Source organism: Moschus berezovskii, chromosome 14 (genome assembly GCF_049115385.1).
Source record: "Moschus berezovskii isolate FMDL1 chromosome 14, NW_MosBer_1.0, whole genome shotgun sequence".
NCBI classification, from domain to species: domain Eukaryota; kingdom Metazoa; phylum Chordata; class Mammalia; order Artiodactyla; family Moschidae; genus Moschus; species Moschus berezovskii.
Window position 1 is genome coordinate 34,112,149 of NC_142473.1, and position 18,967 is coordinate 34,131,115.

At 56.0% G+C, this 18,967-nt stretch overlaps 3 protein-coding genes across 3 annotated transcripts; 1 reads left to right on the plus strand and 2 right to left on the minus strand.

Moving 5' to 3' along the window:
- Nucleotides 1–2,875: 2,875 nt before the first annotated feature.
- Nucleotides 2,876–5,686, plus strand: RNF26 (ring finger protein 26). Its single transcript, XM_055423207.2, has one exon. The coding sequence runs from the start codon at nucleotides 3,440–3,442 to the stop codon at nucleotides 4,739–4,741; it is 1,302 nt and encodes a 433-aa protein (XP_055279182.2). The 5' UTR covers nucleotides 2,876–3,439; the 3' UTR covers nucleotides 4,742–5,686.
- A 1,813-nt stretch (nucleotides 5,687–7,499) lies between these two features.
- On the minus strand, nucleotides 7,500–9,450 carry C1QTNF5 (C1q and TNF related 5). Its single transcript, XM_055423211.2, has 3 exons — nucleotides 9,264–9,450; nucleotides 8,727–8,983; nucleotides 7,500–8,405 (listed from the first exon to the last, which is right to left on the minus strand). The coding sequence occupies exons 2-3, from the start codon at nucleotides 8,938–8,940 to the stop codon at nucleotides 7,888–7,890; spliced, it is 732 nt and encodes a 243-aa protein (XP_055279186.1). The 5' UTR covers nucleotides 8,941–8,983; nucleotides 9,264–9,450; the 3' UTR covers nucleotides 7,500–7,887.
- A 202-nt stretch (nucleotides 9,451–9,652) lies between these two features.
- On the minus strand, nucleotides 9,653–15,181 carry MFRP (membrane frizzled-related protein). Its single transcript, XM_055423208.2, has 13 exons — nucleotides 14,985–15,181; nucleotides 14,760–14,862; nucleotides 14,529–14,642; nucleotides 14,254–14,415; nucleotides 13,893–14,106; nucleotides 13,329–13,459; nucleotides 13,076–13,201; nucleotides 12,778–12,854; nucleotides 12,258–12,406; nucleotides 11,613–11,743; nucleotides 11,362–11,484; nucleotides 10,493–10,620; nucleotides 9,653–10,404 (listed from the first exon to the last, which is right to left on the minus strand). The coding sequence occupies exons 1-13, from the start codon at nucleotides 15,036–15,038 to the stop codon at nucleotides 10,180–10,182; spliced, it is 1,737 nt and encodes a 578-aa protein (XP_055279183.1). The 5' UTR covers nucleotides 15,039–15,181; the 3' UTR covers nucleotides 9,653–10,179.
- Nucleotides 15,182–18,967: the final 3,786 nt, after the last annotated feature.

The following is an 18,967-nucleotide window of genomic DNA, read 5'->3' on the forward strand; positions in this document are numbered from 1 at the left end:
ACACAGTGAGGCACAGCAAATTTGCTGAGCTTGATTTTGACACATTGAGTTTGAAGCACCAGTAGGATATCCAGCAGCTGTTCAGGAAGCAGCTGGAACATGAATTTTGACAGACAAATTCAGGCTGAAGACATCGATTTGGGAATCATCGGTAGAGAGGAGAGGGGGCCATGGTGGGCACAGAAAGAAGACAGGAGATGGTAAGGTCCAGAGGCCAAGGGTGGAGGAATGGTCACTGGTGTCAAGTGCTGCAGGAAGATAGATTAAAAACACAAGAGTATTCATTGGACAAGGAAAATTTTCGAAGAGGACAGGTTACGGGTGGTGGGATCAAGTATCTTAAAGAAGATGTGGGCATTTTCGCCAAGATTTCAGATTAGGGGAAAATGAAAAACAAAAACAAAAACCACCAGCAACAAGAACCACAACAGACCGTGATACAGGCAGTTCTGTTCAGTTCAGTCGCCCAGTTGTGTCCGACTCTCGGCGACCCCATGAATCACACCACGCCAGGCCTCCCTGTCCATCACCAACTCCCGGAGTTCACTCAGACTCATGTCCACAGAGTCGGTGATGCCATCCAGCCATCTCATTCTCTGTCGTCCCCGTCTCCTCCCACTCCCAACCTTTCCCAGCATCAGAGTCTTTTCCAGTGAGTGGGTAAACAAATCTTTACATTATTCTTCTTTGTGTAGAGAAATGAGCATTTTGTGGCTAAAGTTTAGATGGAATTGGGGGTAGAAACAGACAATTCTGTATATCAAACAACAATGGAGGACGTCCCTGGGGGTCCAGTGGTTAAGAATCTGCCTGCCAATGTAGGGGACATGGGTTCGATCTCTGGTCCCAGAAGATCCCACGTGACAAGGGGCACTCCACAACTACTGAAGCCCACATGCACTAGAGCCCACACTGGGCAACAAGAGAAGACACCTCAATGAGAAGCCCGAGCACCGCAACTAGAGAGAGCCTGCATGTAGAAACAAAGACCCAGTGCAGTATAAATAAAAACATAATAACAAAGGAAAGTTGGAGTCTGGTGGCTAGAGAAAGAGGGGAAATCTCAAAAGGAAGAGGAAGACAAAGGGAAAACATGTCTCAGAGAAAACATGAAGTTGGGGCCTGACAGATGTGAGAGAGAAGCTAGAGAAAAACGAGGGGAGTTTTAGAAATAGCACTATGTTCTAACCTGTACTGGGAGCCGCCTGTCTCAGAAAGGGGTGCAGAATATTTCAGCCTTGAATCAGTGGTGCTTTGGGAAAGGAAGGATTCAGGCAGTGTCCAGGGTGAGGTGATGGAGACTGTTTAAGAAGTCCAGGCCAGAGTGGAGATGAAGAGTGTAGTGTGCCAACTAAAAACTGTCAGCAGCCACCAGTCACTGAACTTTGACATACCCTGAAGGGAATTCAGAGCCAAGAGCTGGAATGAGGCACTCTGTGCTCTGGGAAAAACAGGCAGAACAGGCCCTCAGATAGTTATTTTCAGGAGATTTTATGAACCCAAAATCTTGCCCCTTCTTATATCTAGAAAAGCACTACAATCATTAACAGACATCTGCTTCTCACACCTAGCAGCAAACTTCCTGTGACCAGCAGCAGCCTTCTGTAAAAACACGTGTGAGATTGCACGTCTGCCCAATTACCTACCAAAATTACATATATATATTCACCTCCCCTCTTACCTCTTCTGAGCAGTTCCTTGGAACTATCTGAGAGACGGTCTGCTGGCCTATAATCCTTGTTTTACCCTAAGTAAAACTTAACTCACAACTTTCTTGTTGTGCACTGTTTTCAGTGGACAAGTGCAAGCAGGAAATTAAAGCAATAGAGAACAGGGGAAGGCTCAGACCCCCAAGTATCCTTGGCTTTAGTAGAGAACACCAGGCTCTCAATATATTTGGGATAGGAGCTTAGATATTTTTGAATATTATTTGAATATTCTAAAAAGGGATACAATTTTGAGGCCACTACTAAGGCTGCCCAGGCAGATACCCAACTAGAGTGTTTAAGTAAACAAATGAATAGGGCCTGGGCTAGGAGGTGAGCTATTTCCGGCCTGCGACCTCTTTTTCTTACTGACAATGAGGTAATCTCCTGAGGATGCTGAGAAAACGTGACAGAGCTTGAGGAAACCGTTTGGAAATAGCAGCTTGGGAATCCCCTATCACAATCTGTTTCCCCTTAAACTGCTTGTGAGCAGGCAGATCTTAAACATTTTTTGCATCCCCAGTTCACGTGTAGCAAGCTCAATATACGACGGAGTAAGTGGACGAATGGAGGAGGAGAAGGAACTGAGTCTGGCTGTGGAGGCGGTGCAATTCCCAAAGCCTGGTTCAGAACAGTGACCACCAATCCGCACTTTAAAAAAATCAAGGCTGGAGGCGAAGAGAAAGAACAGCGACCGTATTAGCCCAGTCCAAAGTCCTGTTCCTTTAGAATCCACCTGCCAATGCAGGAGACTCGAGAGGCGGGTTCGATCCCTGGGTCAGGAAGTTCTCTTGGAGTAGGAAATGGCAACCCACTCCAGCATTCTCGCTTAGGAAATCCCATGGACAGAGAAATTTGGCAGCCCACAGTCTGTGGAGTCGCAGTCTGACACGACTGAGCCACGCAACACACACATACAAAGTCCTGCTCCTTTAGGGGGGCGGGGCTGGGGCAATTCACCTCTGCCCTTCAATTGACCAATCCCCTCCTCATGGGGGCGGGGATTTAAATCTGTTTCCGCCCCACCTCTGTAAAGCACTGAATGTGTTTGGGCACCGTTCAAACGGACCAATGAACGATCGATGTTTCCTGCGGTTGGGTCTCACCGATTGGCCAGAGCTCGTCGCCCCTCCCTCCTTGACATGCCTCTTGCCCCACCCTTTCTCACACAAGATGGCGGCGCCCAGCGGAGTCGAGGCCGCGCCTGGGATTTGCTGAGGCTTGCTCCTTTCCCTCCTGCTCCCTTGGGCGCAAAGCGCCGCGAGCCCAGAGAACGGGGGCCGGGAGGGGACAGGGGCACCTGCGTAGCTGGACCGCAAGCCTGCGCCCAGCCTGCGCCGCCCCCACCCGGCCCCGGCCTGGCCCGATCCCTTCCGTTCCCGGTCTTCTCTCGATCTGACCCATTGCCCGGCCGTGGTACGCCACCAGCAGGCCTCCAAAGCTGAGATTTTTCCTCCAGCCCGGGATCACTTCCACTTTAGAGATGTTTGGCCTCTTTCTTCCCAAACAGACCGCCTTCAAAACCGGGAGTCCCGGACCGGCACCTGGCCCTCTTTCCCTCCCCCGAGACTCCACTTCTTCTAACCCAAGTCTTCCTGTTTCTCTCTGATTGGAGAGACCGTTCACTTCCCTTCCAGATTAATCCCTGAGCCCCCTTCCCCCCAAATATTGACAGCCCTGACACCCCCCTCAACCGGGAGCCAGACTTCTTGGACCAACCCCATAGCCCTATCATGGATGCTGTGTACTTGGTAGTGAATGGGGTGGGCCTGTTGCTGGATGTGCTGACCTTGGTGTTGGACCTCAACTTCCTGCTGGTGTCCTCCCTCCTGGCCACCTTGGCCTGGCTCCTGGCCTTCATCTACAACCTGCCACACACGGTACTGACTAGTCTTCTGCACTTGGGCCGTGGAGTCTTACTTTCACTGCTGGCCTTGATTGAAGCTATGGTCCGTTTCACCTGTGGGGGCTTGCAGGCCTTGTCTACGGTACTGTACAGCTGCTGTTCTGGCCTGGAGAGCCTAAAGCTCCTGGGGCACCTGGCCTCCCATGGGGCGCTTAGGAGCCGGGAGATCCTCCACCGGGGTGTCCTCAACATGGTCTCCAATGGCCATGCTTTGCTGCGTCAGATCTGTGACATCTGTGCCATCACCATGAGCCTGGTGGCCTACGTGATCAATAGCCTGGTCAACATCTGCCTCATTGGCACTCAGAACTTCTTCTCCCTTGTGGTGGCCCTGTGGGATGCAGTGATGGGGCCGCTGTGGAGGATGACAGATGTAGTGGCTGCCTTCCTAGCCCACATTTCCAGCAGTGCCGTGGCCATGTCCATCCTTCTCTGGACCCCCTGCCAGCTAGTGCTGGAGCTCTTGGCCTCAGCTGCCCGCCTCCTGGCCAGCTTTGTGCTTGTCAATCTCACTGGCCTGGTGCTGCTGGCTTGTGTGCTGGCAGTGACAGTGACTCTCTTGCACCCGGACCTCACCCTGAGGCTGGCCACCCGGGTGCTCAGTCAACTCCATACCCGGCCATCCTACCACAGGCTCAGAGAGGATGTTGTGCGGCTCTCTCGGCTAGTTCTGGGCCTGGAGGCCTGGCGCCGAGTCTGGAGTCGTAGCCTGCATCTGGCGAGCTGGCCAAACCGGGGAGGGGCCCCTGGAGCCCCCCAGGGTGGCCCTAGGAGGCTGCCCTCAGCCAGGACATGGCGACAGGACACTCTTCCTGAAGCTGAGCCCCGATCGGAGGCAGAAGAAGAGGAGGTCAGGATGGCCAGAGTGATGGCTGCCCGGGGCCGGGAGAGGCTCAATGTGGAGGAGTCTGTAGCTGGGCAGGACCCGTGGAAATTGCTGAAGGAGCAGGAGGAGCGGAAGAAGTGTGTCATCTGCCAGGACCAGAGCAAGACGGTGCTGCTTCTGCCTTGTCGGCACCTGTGCCTGTGCCAGGCCTGCACTGAGATCCTGATGCGCCACCCCGTCTACCACCGCAACTGCCCACTATGCCGTCGGGGCATCCTGCAGACCCTCAATGTCTACCTCTGAAGGTTTCCTCCCTCCCTCCTGCCCACCCCTCCGTGCTCCACGCAGCCACCTGCGCTCAGACAGCGGTCACACCTGATCTCTGGGTCCTGGCCTGCATCCCCTGCTGCCCCCACAGTCATCGTGCTGAGTCTCTAAGCTGCATCTCCAGGACATTGAAATGGGAAACCCTGGAAGACTGTGACTTGGGTAGGGGCAGGGTAACAGCTTTTCCTTACCCCGTGTGTCCCTGTGATGCCGAGGGTGGTGAGGGTGTCACTCTGCAAGGCCCCAGAGACTGTTCACTGTGGACTCCCCTCCAGCCTGCCAGGGCCCATCCTGATGCCAGCACTGGGGACTACCCCCGCTTCGCTTCTGGTTTTTCTGTTGCGGATTTGTAGGTTCTCTCCCTGCTCCCTCCCCACTTCCTTCCCAGCTTCTTCAGCCATGCACATTAATGTCATTTGGGTATTTTGGCAACTCAAGGGCCTTAGAATTATCTTAAACATTTCCTTTCAGCTGGCATATGCTCTGGCAGGCTTTGAGGGTAGTATCTCTCAGGTGCCCTTCGAGCTACTTCTACTTGTCATGATCTTACAAGGCTCCCTCCTCACCTGGCCCGACAGCTGGGATCAAGCATTACCCCCCAGGTGTGTGTGTATGTGTGTGTGTGTTTGCACCTGGCTTTGGGACCATGAACCTTCTGATACCCAGCACCACTGGGAACCTCAGGAGGGATAACCAGATTTCTATTCCTCTTCCTTTCACTCTCCACATCACAGAGAAAAAAATGGCATTTCCCTTCTGTCCGTCTCTCCCTGCCACTGGGGAGGGCAGACTGTGCACATTTCACTAGGGTCCAAATACAGAGGGAGCCAGGGCTGAGGGGCATGCAGCTCCCTGAGGGGTCCGTCTGACCCAGGATCCAATGAATAAAGTTGTGTTACAGCTCTGATGGCCTCTGTGTGCATCTTTGCAAGGGTGAATGGTTGGTTATGGTAATGGATGCTGCAGCAGGGTCTTTCAGTCCCAACAAGTGTAGTTGATGAGGGAACTGGCAGGGGAAGAGCTGAGATAGGGTGCCTTGGGGAGAGCCCGTGCCCTGTGTGGCTAGATTTGCTTTTACGTTCTCCAATTTGTATCCTCTCATATGTATGGCTTTTGGAAAGCTCTCCCTATCTTTTCCAGGCTTCCCTAGTGGCTCAGTCAATAAAGAATCTGCCTGCAGTGTGAGAGACTTGTAGGGTTTGATCCCTGGGTTGGGGAGATCCCCTGGAGAAGGGCATGGCAACCCACTCCAATATTCTGTCCTGAATCCCCATGGACAGAGGAGCCTGGTGGGCTACAGTCCATGGGGTCGCAAAGAGTCGGACATGACTGAGCGACTAAGCATAGCCCTATCTTTTCCATTTTGCTAGAATTGAGCCCTCGGAGAGAGGAATGTGAACTTACCCATTGAGCAAGTTTTTCCTCTAGTGCCACTCTTTCCAGGAGAGAACTTGGGGCTCCTGCTGCCTGGAGTCCAATCTATCCTGAGATCCCTGAAGGAGTTGGTGCTTGTCTTTGTGTCTCTTGGCAGAGAGTGGTGCTCTGGTGGGCTGGAGTATAGCTGCGGGGCCTCCTCTTGGAGAGCTGGGAGGCCTGTCTCTAGCTCACTGAGTGGGCCCAGTCCCCATTGGTCATATCAATCCTCACATGACCTGCAAAGGGGTGGGGGGGCGGGACACTACCCCATAATTGTATGTTAAACGTAGGGGCATAATGCCAGGGACAGCCTTCTGGAAGGAGGGGAGGGGGGAAAGGGGTAGGTCAGGAGGAAACGCTGAGGAGAGGCCCTTCCATTTTTGCGTTGAGAGCCTGAGCTGATGTGGGCCTGGCAAGCCTGGGTTTGTTAGTCATTGGGTTAGGGGCGGGACAAGGCAGGGAGACTTGAAGGGGCTCTGCGGCTAGCCACAGACTTAGTGGCGCGGCCTAGCACAGTGAGGGAGTGTTCCCCACATCCACCTTGGAGTGTAGAGGCCTGAGGAAGGGCTTTTCTGCCCCCCTTCCCCCAACCCTGGAGGGGGAGCTGACCAAGGGGAGGCTTAGTTCCTTCCAGTCTCTGTATAATGTGAGGATAAACATTTTATAAGAGAAGATAAACTTCCTGAGCTGGGAGCAAATGACCCCATTATCCCAACCCCCATCTGGAATCCTACTGGGAGACCTCAAAACCCTTCCTCTACCTAATTGTCCTAGTAGCCAGGAGCTCTAGCTAGCTAGGGTCACTGGGACAGTCTGGAATTGGGGTGCCCCCTTGTGGCCATCTCTGAGATGACATCTCTAGACAGCCAGGGACACTCCACTCCCCTGGCATCGGGGACAGAGAAATAGCGTTCCAGTCATCCAGGAAACAGGCACATAGCCAGAGCAGCCATGGGTGAAAATCCCAAGTTCCTTTTTGTTGGTCAGGGCAGGAATGTGTGTGTTGACGCTCCAGCCAGTTCTTATGACATCTTTGAGTTAGAAAAAGGTGTGCCTTCTTGGGTGGCCGGAGTCCCCCACCAGGACACCATCCCCAGCAGGGCGCTCCTGTTCACAACCTACACTGCTTGGGGGGCAGCTCCGTGGACCGGCCTCTTCATCACCTGGGCCTGTTTTCTGTTTCCTCTGGTCCATAGCTCCATCCAGCCTCAGAGCCCTCCCTTCTGCCAGAACACCCTCTCCCTCCACCCTGCTCCTTTGTCTCCCCATTCTCAGAATCAAAGCATCTCCACCAGTAAAGAAAGACTGAAGCCAGTAGGAGGGTTATATTAAATTTATTGAATGATCTCTGAGAAAAAGGGCCCAGGAGCAGGAGGGATGAGGGAAGATCCAGAGAGACAGAGGACCAGGAAGCGAGCACCGCACCTTGGGGTCCCGAGCCAGAGCAACTGGGGGGAACTAAACCTGCCAGAACAGCGAACTCCTTTCATCTAGGGCAGAAATCCAGCCACTGCCCCATGCTGCCAGCCCTGATCTCAGCCTTGATCCCTATTCCCGGCTGGCAGCAGAACGGAGAGGCCCCCACCCCACCTCTGCAGTCATTCAGGACATTCCAGGGGGGCCAGCCCTCCTGGGTGATGGTGCCATCGGTGTCACCCCCTCCTCTCCTAGGAGTGAGAGAGCATGAGCTCACTTTCCAACTGGCATCAAGCGAAGACAGGGGAGCTGTGCCAGTCAGAATACACTAGAAATCCAGAGAAGGTGCTGTCTGTCTTGATGCTGGCGTAGATGCCAATATAATCCCCCACGCCCACCTGTACCCACACCTGGTCTTCAGGCTCCAGCCTCACCATGGCGCCCCCGGAGAGCGAGGCTGGCTTGGGCCAACCCCCGAAGAACTGGAAGAAAGAGGCGATAGACTCGCCATTCTTGACCAGATCAAACTGCAGGCTAGCCCGGTAGACGGTGGCGTGGACGGCAAAGTAGTAGACCCCGGGCACCTGGCAGGTGAACTTGCCGGTGACGGCGTCGTAATGTCCCTGCTCGTTCACCAGCACGCGGTCGAAGGGTAGGGGCGCGTCCGACGGCGGAGGCACCCGGCTCTCAGAGCGCTTAGCGCTGAAGGCGGAGCGCGGAGGCACCGAGCACTCGCCCGCCGGCCCGGTTGCCCCCATGGGTCCCGCCTCTCCTCGCGGCCCGGGCTCCCCACGCGGCCCCGGGAGGCCTGCGGGTGGGGGGAGAGGGAAGCAGAGCGGTCAGGGTGCGCCCGCCGGGGTCCTCCCGCAGCCTCCCGCAGCCCCTTCCCGGCTGGGGCCGCCCTGCGCACAAGCCCCCTTCCCGCAGGGCTCGGGGCGGATCTGAGGGTCCCAGGGGTTCCGGCTCCCGCCGCTGAGTCACTCCTCTGCGGGCTCCCCGATCTGACGGGGTCGGGCGGGGACGGGAGCGGCGCCCCCTGGCGTGAACCCCTAGCTCGGGACCCCGCGGGCAAGAGCCGGGCCGCGCTCGCTGGGGCGTCCCCACCGATCGCCGCCGAGGCGCCGCTTACCCGGCCTCCCGCCCTCGCCTTTCTCTCCCGGAGCCCCGGGCGCGCCATCGCGGCCGTCGCGGCCGTCGCGGCCCGGCAGGCCCTGGCTGCCGTGGTGGCCCGGCGTGCCGGGGAGGCCCGGGTGCCCCGGGCACAGGCTGGGGATCTTGTTGTCGTCCAGAGGGGCCGAGCCGGTCGCCAGGCCCAGGAGTAGCAGGGCGAGGAGCGGCCTCATGGCGCTGGCACGCGGAGCCCGGACGCCGCGGGCCTCTGGTCGTCTGCGGGCCGGGCAGCACAGGAGTCGGGACCAGGGATCCTGGGACCCGTCTCGGTCCCCGCTCCCCGCGCGGCCGGCTCGGTCCCCACCCCACTGCCGTGTCCCCGAGCGAGGCTGAGTGGCCGCGTGGGCAAGAAGAAGAGGGGTCCCTAGACCCGGGACCCTCTAAAGCCCCGCGCCGAGGGAAGGACAGACCCGGCCTCCCTCCTCCTCCAGCCCCGGCCGGCGCCCGGCCTTTCCCACAGTCCCCTCCCCCAGCCCCATCTCCCCGCCCCACTCACGCCCCTCCCGGCGCCCGGGGCTGCTCGCTGTCTCCGTGGCCTTCGGGGCTCTCGCTAATTCAGACCCTCCAGGTGACCCCAGCGCTGCCTTCCCTGCGCTTCTCTCCAGCCAGGCTCCCCCTGCCCCCGGTGTCTCCCTGGTCCTGGTTCGCTCCTTGCCGGCTCCGCTGTGCTCCTCCCAGACTCCAAGAGGAAACCGGTTGCTCGGGGGCCAAGAACCCGGGCCGGGAAATAGCAGGGAAATAACTCGTGGTGTCGCGCGGCGGCCGGCCAAAGTTAGGGGGAGAAAGGAGGGAGAGTTTTGAGGCGGGCGCAGAGGCAGAAAGAACTGTGAGAGAGGGACGCTCAGGGCATCCATAGCTCCAAGGAGCTGGAAGCAGAGATGATGCCGCGACAGAGACCAAGGGTAACAGAGACCAAGGATACATCCGGGAGAAACAGAAGCTGAGAACTGAGGGTGGAGGGTTCTAGAGCTGTAGACAACTGGATGGCCAGGGCTCAGAACAGGCCCTGCCCATGGCTAGACTCTGGATGACATTTTCTGTTGAATAAATGAAAATGTCAGAAGGCGGATGATAGAGAGCCTGAAAAACCAGATGGGAGACGGGGAAGGCAGAAGACAGGAAGTCAAGGTCACAGACTTGGGTGGGAAGGGGTCCAGATTGTCAGTGGTACAGTGTGGAGTCGGGCCAGCTGTTTGCAGCAGCTGGGGAAAGTGAAGGGATAGGGGAAGATCTGGGAGTGGGGGAGGGCCCCACTAGCCCCACTGAGGACTCCTCTTCCCATCCGGGGGAGGACCCGGAAGTGGGGAGGATGGGCAGAGTTCCATGCTGGGCCCCTTCCCTTGCTCCCCTGCCTGCCCACCCTTATGGGCAAAGGAGGGTGTGTAGCAGAGGGCAAGGGCCCCACCTCAGCGTCAGGGCTGGGCACAAGCCTCCAGGCCAGCTGCCTCAGGCAGCCTGTTGCAGTTGAAGGGCCAGGGGGTGCCCAGCAGCGCCAGGCCAGACTGGCACTGGCGCTCTGCCTCCTGGCAGACAGAGCGGCAAGGGGGAAGGACGCTGCCTAGTGGGGTGCAGTGGGGCACCAGCAGCCCGCAAAGGAGCCTCCGGAAATTCTGGTAGCAGGGCAGGCTTGTCAGGCTCTGTGCAAGGAAGAGAGGAGCCCTCAGGCCCCCACCCCCCCAGGCTCCCTCCCTTCCTGGGGCTCCTCCTTATCTCTGCCTGGAGCACCTTGTAACCTCTGAGGACCTCCACCACCTCCTCCTGGGTGGTCATGCCCACCCAGATGTTAGGGAAGGCTGTGGTGTTGTAGTTCAGACCGATGCACATCTCCACCTGGACAGGCTCACAGGCCAGCTCTGCAGGGAGGGGAGGGGAGGGTCACCCTGGGGAGCACTCACTGGCTGTGTGACTGGGGACAAGTCACCAAATCACCCTTCATGGGTCAGACGGGGCTTGTTGTGAGAACCAAAGGAGATAATATGGAAAGAAAGTTAAAGTGTCAGTCGCTCAGTCATGTCTGACTCTGCGACCCCGTGGACTGTAGCCCACCAGCCTCCTCTGTCCATGGAATTCTCCAGGCAAGATCCTGGAGTGGATTGCCATTGTTGTGAGAATCAAAGGCGTTAACATGGAGAGATGCCTTGTATAAATGTCGAGGGGTCCTGTTTTCGGGAGCCTACTCCAAGTATCTTTCGCCAGCCCCGGGCATCATGCAGCCACCTCTGTGATCTCAGGAAGCAAGGGTCACCAACATTGGCAGAACCACTAGCCATCTGGAAGGAATTCCCCCGGGCTCACCCACATCTGTGAGGTGGGCCCTGGAGAGAGCCTCTCTGTGTGGCAAAGGCCGGACTGGTTCTTGAAGCCCGAACCATCGTCTCCCAGATTCCCATTTGCCTTGGGGGTGACTCTAAATGCTGTTGCCATGGCTAGGGGAGAATCCCTTCAGGATTTGGTGAAGTGGTCCAGAGTCTGAACAGGGGACTCCCAGCCCCCATCAGGAAGGATGGGGATAACTGTGTGCCCGTGTGCCCATGGGTTTCTCTGAACAGGCACCCAGCCTTCCCAGGCCTCACAGTGCAGGGCGGGCTCCTCACCTGGGGGTGGGAACAAGGGGCCGCTGCAGTTGTCATCGGCACAGCCTCGCCATGCGCTGCACATCCACTGCAGACTCTTACACCCTCCATCCTGGCAGGAGAACTCTCCGGGCCTACAGGGGCCTACAGGGAAAGGGGGACATGTCTGAATCCCCACAACCTTCACTGTGCCCAGACCAGGGTCTAGAACCCTTCCCCATTCTTCTGGAGGCACCCCTACTGCCCAAACCCAAGCTCCCAGGGCCACCTACTCTCTGTGGCATTGAGGGCCCGGTAGGTGGCTGAGAAACCCCCAACGCTGAAGCCATGGTCTGTCCTAAACAGCACTGCCAACTGATGATGCGAGGAGATGAGACGCGGGGGCGGCTCTGCTCCACAGAACCTGTCCAGTGCAGGCAGCAATCCTGGCATCGGGCCCCCCCGGCTGAGCGAGCGTGCGTGAGGCCTCTTGCAGGCCCGGGGGCGGGGGGGAGCCGGGTGTTCTGGACGATGCCAGAGGGGATGGGAGGCATAGTCATTGACTCATGGGAAGAGGACACGCGTGTTCAGTAGACACAGTACTAGACACACTGCTTGAACTTGAGCCACTTCGACCTGGGAAAAATCAGTGAGGGTTCTGGGGGAAATGGAAATGGACCCAGGAGAACTGGGAGTGGGAGAAGCCTGGGGAGGGCTTCCTGGAGGAGGCAATGTAAGGAGTCAACGCAAGAGGGACAGGTACAAAGGTGCGGAAGGACAAGCCTTTTTTAAAAGTGTGACAGTGAGGAGACCTCCAGCTTGGTGCAAGAGAGGACAATGAGGCTACTGAATGGGTGTGGTAATTTGTGGGCAGTCTTGACGTCAGGCTGTGGAGGCGGGGGTGTATCCTCGGCTCCTCCCGTGACTCTGCCCTATACCTGTCCAGGAGGCTGAGGGCCCCAGAGTTGCGGGCCTCGTACACCTCCACGTAGTCAGACTTGCACTCCTCCTGAGCTTCCAGGCTGAAGTTGTGGAAGAGCAGTTCGACGCCATGTCCAGCAGGCACCGAGATATGCCAGGTGCAAAGCTGGGGGAGGGCACAGGTGGGGTAATTTATGGATTCCTTCTCCTGTTCCAATTGGGGTCCCCAGGCTGAGCTCCAGATGGGCTTTCCCTGGTTGCAAGTTGGGTAGGGAGTGGGCGGGCTTGGCCCACACTGCTCTCAGCATCGTTGGTGGAAGGGCTTTTAACTTGTCTGGTCTCAGAGATAAGCTTACCCAGCATAGCAGCTGGGTACCTAGTAAGCACTTAATAATGTCCCCTTCCTGTTTGCTTGATCTCTGGTCTTTCCAGGTACAAGGAGTATCTGCCTTGCCGTTCTCAATCGCACTAACCCCGATGCTCAGGTGTGCCCGTGTGTGCCCCACTGCCCTCCCCATGGAACGCTGGCTGGCTTACCTGTTGGTGAGGGTACTGCTGCAGGTAGCTGGGAGCAGAGAAAGTGCCCTCAAGCCCAGTCAGGTTTCCCCCACACCCTGTAGAGAGGAGGCGGGGGAGGCTCATGAGTTTACTAGGATCTGTGCCTTTCGCCAGTAGGCCCGGCAGTGACAGTGGCGAAGAATCTTGTCTGTGCCCATGGGAAACAACTTCTGGGTCAGAAGGATGACCAGGCAGGTTTGGAGCTGGGCCAGGCCAGGAGGGGTCCAGCGGCACCTGGATCAGACAGTACCCACCCCGAGGTTGATCGGACCTGTACCTGAAAACTTGGCACTGCAGTTGGTCTCGTCACTGCCATCAGCACAGTTGGCAAAACCATCACACACCGAGTCACGCAGCAGGCAGACGAACTGGTCACAGGGGAACTCCTCGTGGGCACAGCTCCCTGGGGGCGGGCATCTGGATTCAGAACCCGCTAGAGTCTCTGCCCCTTTTTCAGGGCTGGGAGTGGCTGGAGGGGTGGAAAATGGCCAGCTGATGGGCAGCTGGGCATTTGGTGGGAGAACACTCACCGTGTCCAGGGGCCACAGCCTGATACCAGGCATGAAAGCCAGATCCTTCCACACTGCTGTCAGAGACGAAGGCCACCCGGAGGCGGCTGGCGTTGGTGTTGAGTGTGGGGGGAGGCACCCTCCCACATACTCTGCAAGAAGCCAGATTGGAGATGATGGCGGCTCAGAGCTCAGGGCCAGTGGGAGTGGAGCCTGCCTGGGCTCTGTGGTCCTCTTTCCTGAAGCCTCATCCTGGAGACGATGTGTCTAAGGTTCCGTTCCTTTCCAGCAGAGCCATGACCTCCCTGGCACCTGCTTGTCCATCCTTGAACCATTGATTCATGGGAAAGACATGTGGGAGCTCCAGCTTCCAGATTTGGAAGCCAAAGTCAGAGAGGGGAAGTGACCTTCCCAAGGTCATATAGAAAGATGGTGGCAGAGCTGGGTGCAGAGGCCAAGTCTCTCCATTTCTTCCTCCCAGTCAAGAGTTTCCCTCTGCACCTCCCTGGTTCTGCCCTCCAGACAGTCGTTCAGGACAGGGGTGTGAGAGTGGGGGTTGGGATCTCTGGGGACAGAGGGACCTACCTGAGGAGGGGGCCTTCAGGTTCGGGAGAGATTTCCAAGCGATCGAAAAGACAAGAGGCCACACTCTCCGTGCTAAGAGTTTCGATCTTAAGCTGTATTGCGTGTTCTGTGGCCACCTGGATATGCCACACGCAGTGGACGTTGGGTGGGTAAGGGTCTGGGTAGTTGGGGCTGCTGAAGAAGCCCCTTGGGCCAGGAAGGAGGCCCCCACAGGCTGCAGAGATGGAGGTGAATGTTCAGAGGTCAAAAGAAGAGAGAGTTTTTTTTTTTGTTTTTTTGTTTTGTCAACGTGCCTCTTCCTGCACACCCTCCTCCTGCAATCTTGGGCCCTTCTCCAGGAAGATCAGCCCTGAGTACTCACCAGACTGGGGTGTGAGGCTCACTCCTGCCTCCGGTTGCCCTTTAGGGGTCCCAGTTGCCTGGGAGGTGATGGTAGAGGTGGCAGGGGTAGTGCCAATGGTGGCGAGGCCTCGGGAAGGCAGTGGACGGTAGGTGGCCCCGGGTGGGGCTGTAGCCTGCAATTCTGACAAGATGGGGGAGGGGGCTCAGAGGCTCTGGATCCCTTGGGGGCATAGGCAGAAGAGCTCATGGAGTCTCATCCTAAAGCCCTTCTTCCAGCAGGCCCTGGGGACTTACGGGCCAGGATGACAGCCACCAGCAGCCCAAGCAGCAGGAGCAGCAGGCCGGCCAGCAGGAGGACACACAGCCAGGAGAAGCGGCAGTCCGGCTGCAGCCGTAGGGGCTGCCGACCTGCGGACAGGCAGGGCGGGGTTTTGAGAACCCTCTCTCTAGGGCGTCCCTCACCTACCACCCTCAGCTGCCGGGCCTTTCTTGTCCTACCCCCGGGTCACCCCCTGAGATTGTTACCATGCCAGGGAGCTTGGGCGCTGCAGTCGGTGTCCTCGCGGAGGGCGGGGAGGGGGCAAGGTGGCCCTGATTCAGGCTCGAAAGCAGGATTGCAGAACTCAGTCTGGAGGGAGAGATTTGAGGGTTGAGGGCCAGTGGCAGTGCTGCCTGGCAGGTGTGTTCACGGGGCACGGCAGCCCTAGGCGGGCGTCTGGGTCTTGCGGGAGTGGCCCTGGTGACCCTTACCTTGCTCAGCTCTGTCGTCTCCACACAGAGGACGATATCTGAGCAGTCCTTCATGGCTCTAGGCTCTGCATGGCTTTCTGGAGTCCCTGCGACAGCAGTGCAAGACCCCAAAGAGCCCACTTCCTGCCCCAGTCCCTCTCTCAAGGGACAGCCTCTGCTCCCTGAGGCCGAGGGCAGTCGGGCTAGACCAGCTCTCCTGCTGCCCTAGGCAGACTGGCTCAGGCTGCTGGCTATTCCGTCTCTGTGTGGGGGAAGGGACAACAGCCAGAAGGAATTTGCAAAGGCATGGAATGGTCACTTAATCCAACTCAGCTGAGGATGCTGAAGTCGAGACCCTGGCACACAGCAGTGGTCCTTAAAGGCACAGGCCATGGCTGAGGACACCCTGCACAGGAAGCTGGGTGCTCTGTGGGGGCTGTGACGGGGAGCTGGTCACCCCTTTAATCTCAATGAGGTGTTGAGTGAGTGCTGCGAGGGAGGGGGGGCAGTGGGACAGTTTTGCAAGCATGAAGGAGACTTCAAAGCCAGGTGTGAGGACTTGGCAGCTTTAAAGCCTGTGAGTCCTGAGGGCCCTGGACAAAAACAGTGACCTCTGCTCCTTCCAGGCTTCCCAGGTGGCTCAGGGGTAAAGAATCTGCCTGCCAATGCAGAAGACGGAGGTTCAATCCCTGGGTGGGGAAGATCCCCTGGTGAAGGAAATGGTAACCACTTAAGTATTCTTGCCTGGGAAATCCCGTGGACAGAGGAGCCTGGTGGGCTACAGTCCATGGGGTCACAAAGAGTCAGAGAGCAGTTTAGCGATTAAACAACAACTGCTCCTTGGCATCTGGGTGACTGAGGCATTACCCAAGCTGGGTCTTTGAAAGTCCCCCTAAAGCACCTGGGTGCCCAGGGACAAGAACATGGTGTGGGCGGGACATGGTGTGTTGGGGCTTTTGTGAACTTGAGGGGTTGGTTGCTTCTTCCTGGGCCGTTTCAGGCTGCAGCAGAAAGGACAGAGGAGGAGAAGGTGCCTGAGGCCTTGGGCAGGGTCAGGGCAGGCCCTTCAGTTGGGCTATGAATTCTGGTGGGTGGTGCCATCTGCTGTTGCAGGATAGAAAATCTGCCCTTTGCAAACTACATCACTCCTTGCCTCTCTCTCCAGGAGCGAACTTCTCCTGGAAAATCCCCGCCTGGCGCAGCTGTCCGCAGGGAGACTGGAAAGGGATTGTAATCTGTTTTGACTCGGGCAGGGCAGGAGGTGGGGAAGCAGCGTGTTTTTTTTTTCTACTGTTTGTAGAATGTCTGTTACATACTAGCCCTGGGTGAGAGGTCCTAAGTGCAATTTCTCTCCTTGAATCACTGTGAGGCTGCATAATCCTTTTACAAATGATGGCCTATGGCTCCGGGAGGTTCAGTAACTTCCTCAAGATCACACAGCTGGTGAGATACCGAGACAGGAGTTGAACCCAGGACTGGGAAAATCCAAAACGCACATTTTCTCAGACACACCTCTGTCCCTCTACCCTGGCCCGAGGCAGGCTGGTGACGGAGGGAACTAAGTAAGGAGCCCAGTGGGGAGAGAAGAGGGGAAGTTGAGTCTGTGATCCCGAGGCAGCTCTCCTCACACACACATCCAGCTCCTCTTTTTATTTAATTTTTTTAAACACTAAAACCATTTTTGTATTGGAGTATATAGCCAATTCGGAGAAGGCAATGGCAAGCCACTCCAGTACTCTTGCCTAGAAAATCCCATGGACAGAGGAGCCTGGTGGGCTACAGTCCATGGGGTCGCTATGAGTCAGACAAGACTGAGCAACTTCACTTTCACTTTTCACTTTCACACGTTGGAGAAGGAAATGGCAACCCACTCCAGTGTTCTTGCCTGGAGAATCCCAGGGATGGTGGAGCCTAGTGGGCTGCCGTCCATGGGGTCGCACAGAGTCGGACACGACTGAAGTGACTTAGCAGCAGCATATAGCCAATTAACAGTGTGACAGTTCCCAGTGACCAGCAAAGGGACTCATACATACATATACATGTATCCACTCTCCTCCCAACCCCTCTCCCACGCAGGCTGGCACATAACGTTGAGCAGAGTTCCCTGTGCTATACAGTAGGTCCTCAGGTTATCCATTTTCAGTATAGCAGTGTGCATCAGTCCATCCCAAACTCCCTAACTATCCCGTCCCCCTGGCAAAGTTTGTTTTCTTAAGTCTGTGTCTCTCTTTTCATTTTTTAAAAAATATTTATTTGGCTGGGCCAGGTCTTAGTTGCACCGTATCTTTGATCTTCGTTGACACATGCAGTCGCTTTAGCTGAGGCATGTGGGATCTCATTCCCTGACCAGGAATCCATCCTGGACCCCTGCACTGGGAGCTCAGAATCTTAGCCTCTGGACCACCAGGGAAGTTCCCTGCTCCTCTCCATTCATCCGCTGGAGGGCCCTGGGGCACTTTTGTCTAGGGGAGAAGGATTTCCTGGGTCCTAAGGCTGGACTGCTTTTAGAGGGTTTAAAAGGTCAAAAGTATTGTCCATAAATAACACAGGCATTATTTGTCCTTCTCCCTTTCATTGCTGAGCACACAGCGTGGTTTCATGAGGCTGCCTGATGTGAAGCAGGTGAGAATCCAGCCAGGTGTTAATGAGATTTGCAAAAATGTAAACACTATCCTTCTTCCTAAATTCTTTTTGTTTTGGAAAATGTAGTTAAAAAAAAAAAATTAAGGGAATTCCCTGGCAGCCCAGAGGTTAGGACTCTGTGCTTCCACTGCTAGGGGGTCACTGGTCCGATCAGGTGGTTTAATCCCTGGTCACAGAACTAAGATTCCACAAACTGTGTGATGCAGCCAAAAAAAGAAAGAAAAGAAAGAAAATGTTACTTATGTTAGCATATAAAAGGTTTACTGTTATTTAAAATTTTTATTTAAAAAATAAGTATTTGGGTTCCTTTCAAATTTTAACATGGCAAATATTGATAGCTATAACAGGCAGGGAGACTTCTTGGAAGAGGTGGACATTTAGTCTAAAGTTAGAGAGTTGAGGGACTTCCCTGGTGGTTCAGTGGGTAAGACTCCGTGTTCCCTATGCAGGGGGCCTGGGTTCTATTCCAGGTCAGGGAACTAGATCCCACATGCTGCAACTAATTTTATTTTTTTAATTAAAAAAAAGTGAGAGAATTGAAAGAGATTTTAATAGGTAAAACTTGGGGGTTAGGTAGGGATTCCAGAAAAGAGGGGCTGCTTAGCACTGTGGGCCTCAGGAGCCTGGGTTGTAACCCATTTTAAGCAGGGAGTGGCTTGGTCAGAACCGGGTCTCAGAATAGTCCCTGTTTGTGGGGAAGTGGTAGAAAGAAGGCAAGGGGGAGGCAGGCAGGGCTGGAAGCTTTTCTCTGGCTTTGCCCTTGCCCATGGCCATCCTCCAGACACCATTTGCAGGTGGCTGTTTTGTGAAAGAATTCCTAGGAGAGGAGGTAAGCTGCGCGAGGCACCAGGGCAGGGTGGGATGAGGGCTTGGGTAAACGGACGATGGGAGAAACAGAACCTAGACCCTTCACTCACTGGCTCATTTGACCCTCATAACAGCCCTGGGAGGCAAGGACAGGGAGGCGTTTTTGTTCCCATTTTCCAGCTGTCACTGAGGCGCCAGAGTCGCGCAGCTGGCAAGGAGCAGTGCTGGGTTTCAGAGCTGGGTCTACTGGATTCTGATATTTTAGCTTTTGTTCCTTTTCTTCCTTTCCTTTTTTATTTTTTGCTTTCCTTCCAAGTTTTTTTTGTTCCTTTTCTTCCTTTCCTTTTTTATTTTTTGCTTTCCTTCCAAGTTTTTTCTGCAAGCCGTGTAGAATAGCGGGGGCGAGAGGGCCTGTGGGCATGGACCCCGTAGGCAGCCTTTGCTGGAGCCCAGGTGTGCAGAGGAGGCCTGGGTCCTGAGGCCCCGGGGAGGTTTTCTGCTGGCGGCCATCGAGTCCCAGGTTCTTGCTTCATTCTTGGCTGCCTCTTGGGCTT

What these genes read in the sequence shown, in the direction of transcription:
- RNF26 (XM_055423207.2), top strand. Translation starts at nt 3,440, where the DNA reads ATGGATGCTGTGTACTTGGTAGTGAATGGGGTGGGCCTGTTGCTGGAT.
- C1QTNF5 (XM_055423211.2), bottom strand. Translation starts at nt 8,940, where the DNA reads ATGAGGCCGCTCCTCGCCCTGCTACTCCTGGGCCTGGCGACCGGCTCG. An exon ending in AGGCGAGGGCGGGAGGCCGG is followed by an intron (nt 8,406 to 8,726) that starts GTAAGCGGCGCC and finishes CCCCACCCGCAG; the next exon opens with GCCTCCCGGGGCCGCGTGGG.
- MFRP (XM_055423208.2), bottom strand. Translation starts at nt 15,038, where the DNA reads ATGAAGGACTGCTCAGATATCGTCCTCTGTGTGGAGACGACAGAGCTG. An exon ending in CTGCAGTGCCAAGTTTTCAG is followed by an intron (nt 12,855 to 13,075) that starts GTACAGGTCCGA and finishes TCCTCTCTACAG; the next exon opens with GGTGTGGGGGAAACCTGACT. An exon ending in CCCCTTGTTCCCACCCCCAG is followed by an intron (nt 10,621 to 11,361) that starts GTGAGGAGCCCG and finishes CCCTCCCTGCAG; the next exon opens with AGCTGGCCTGTGAGCCTGTC.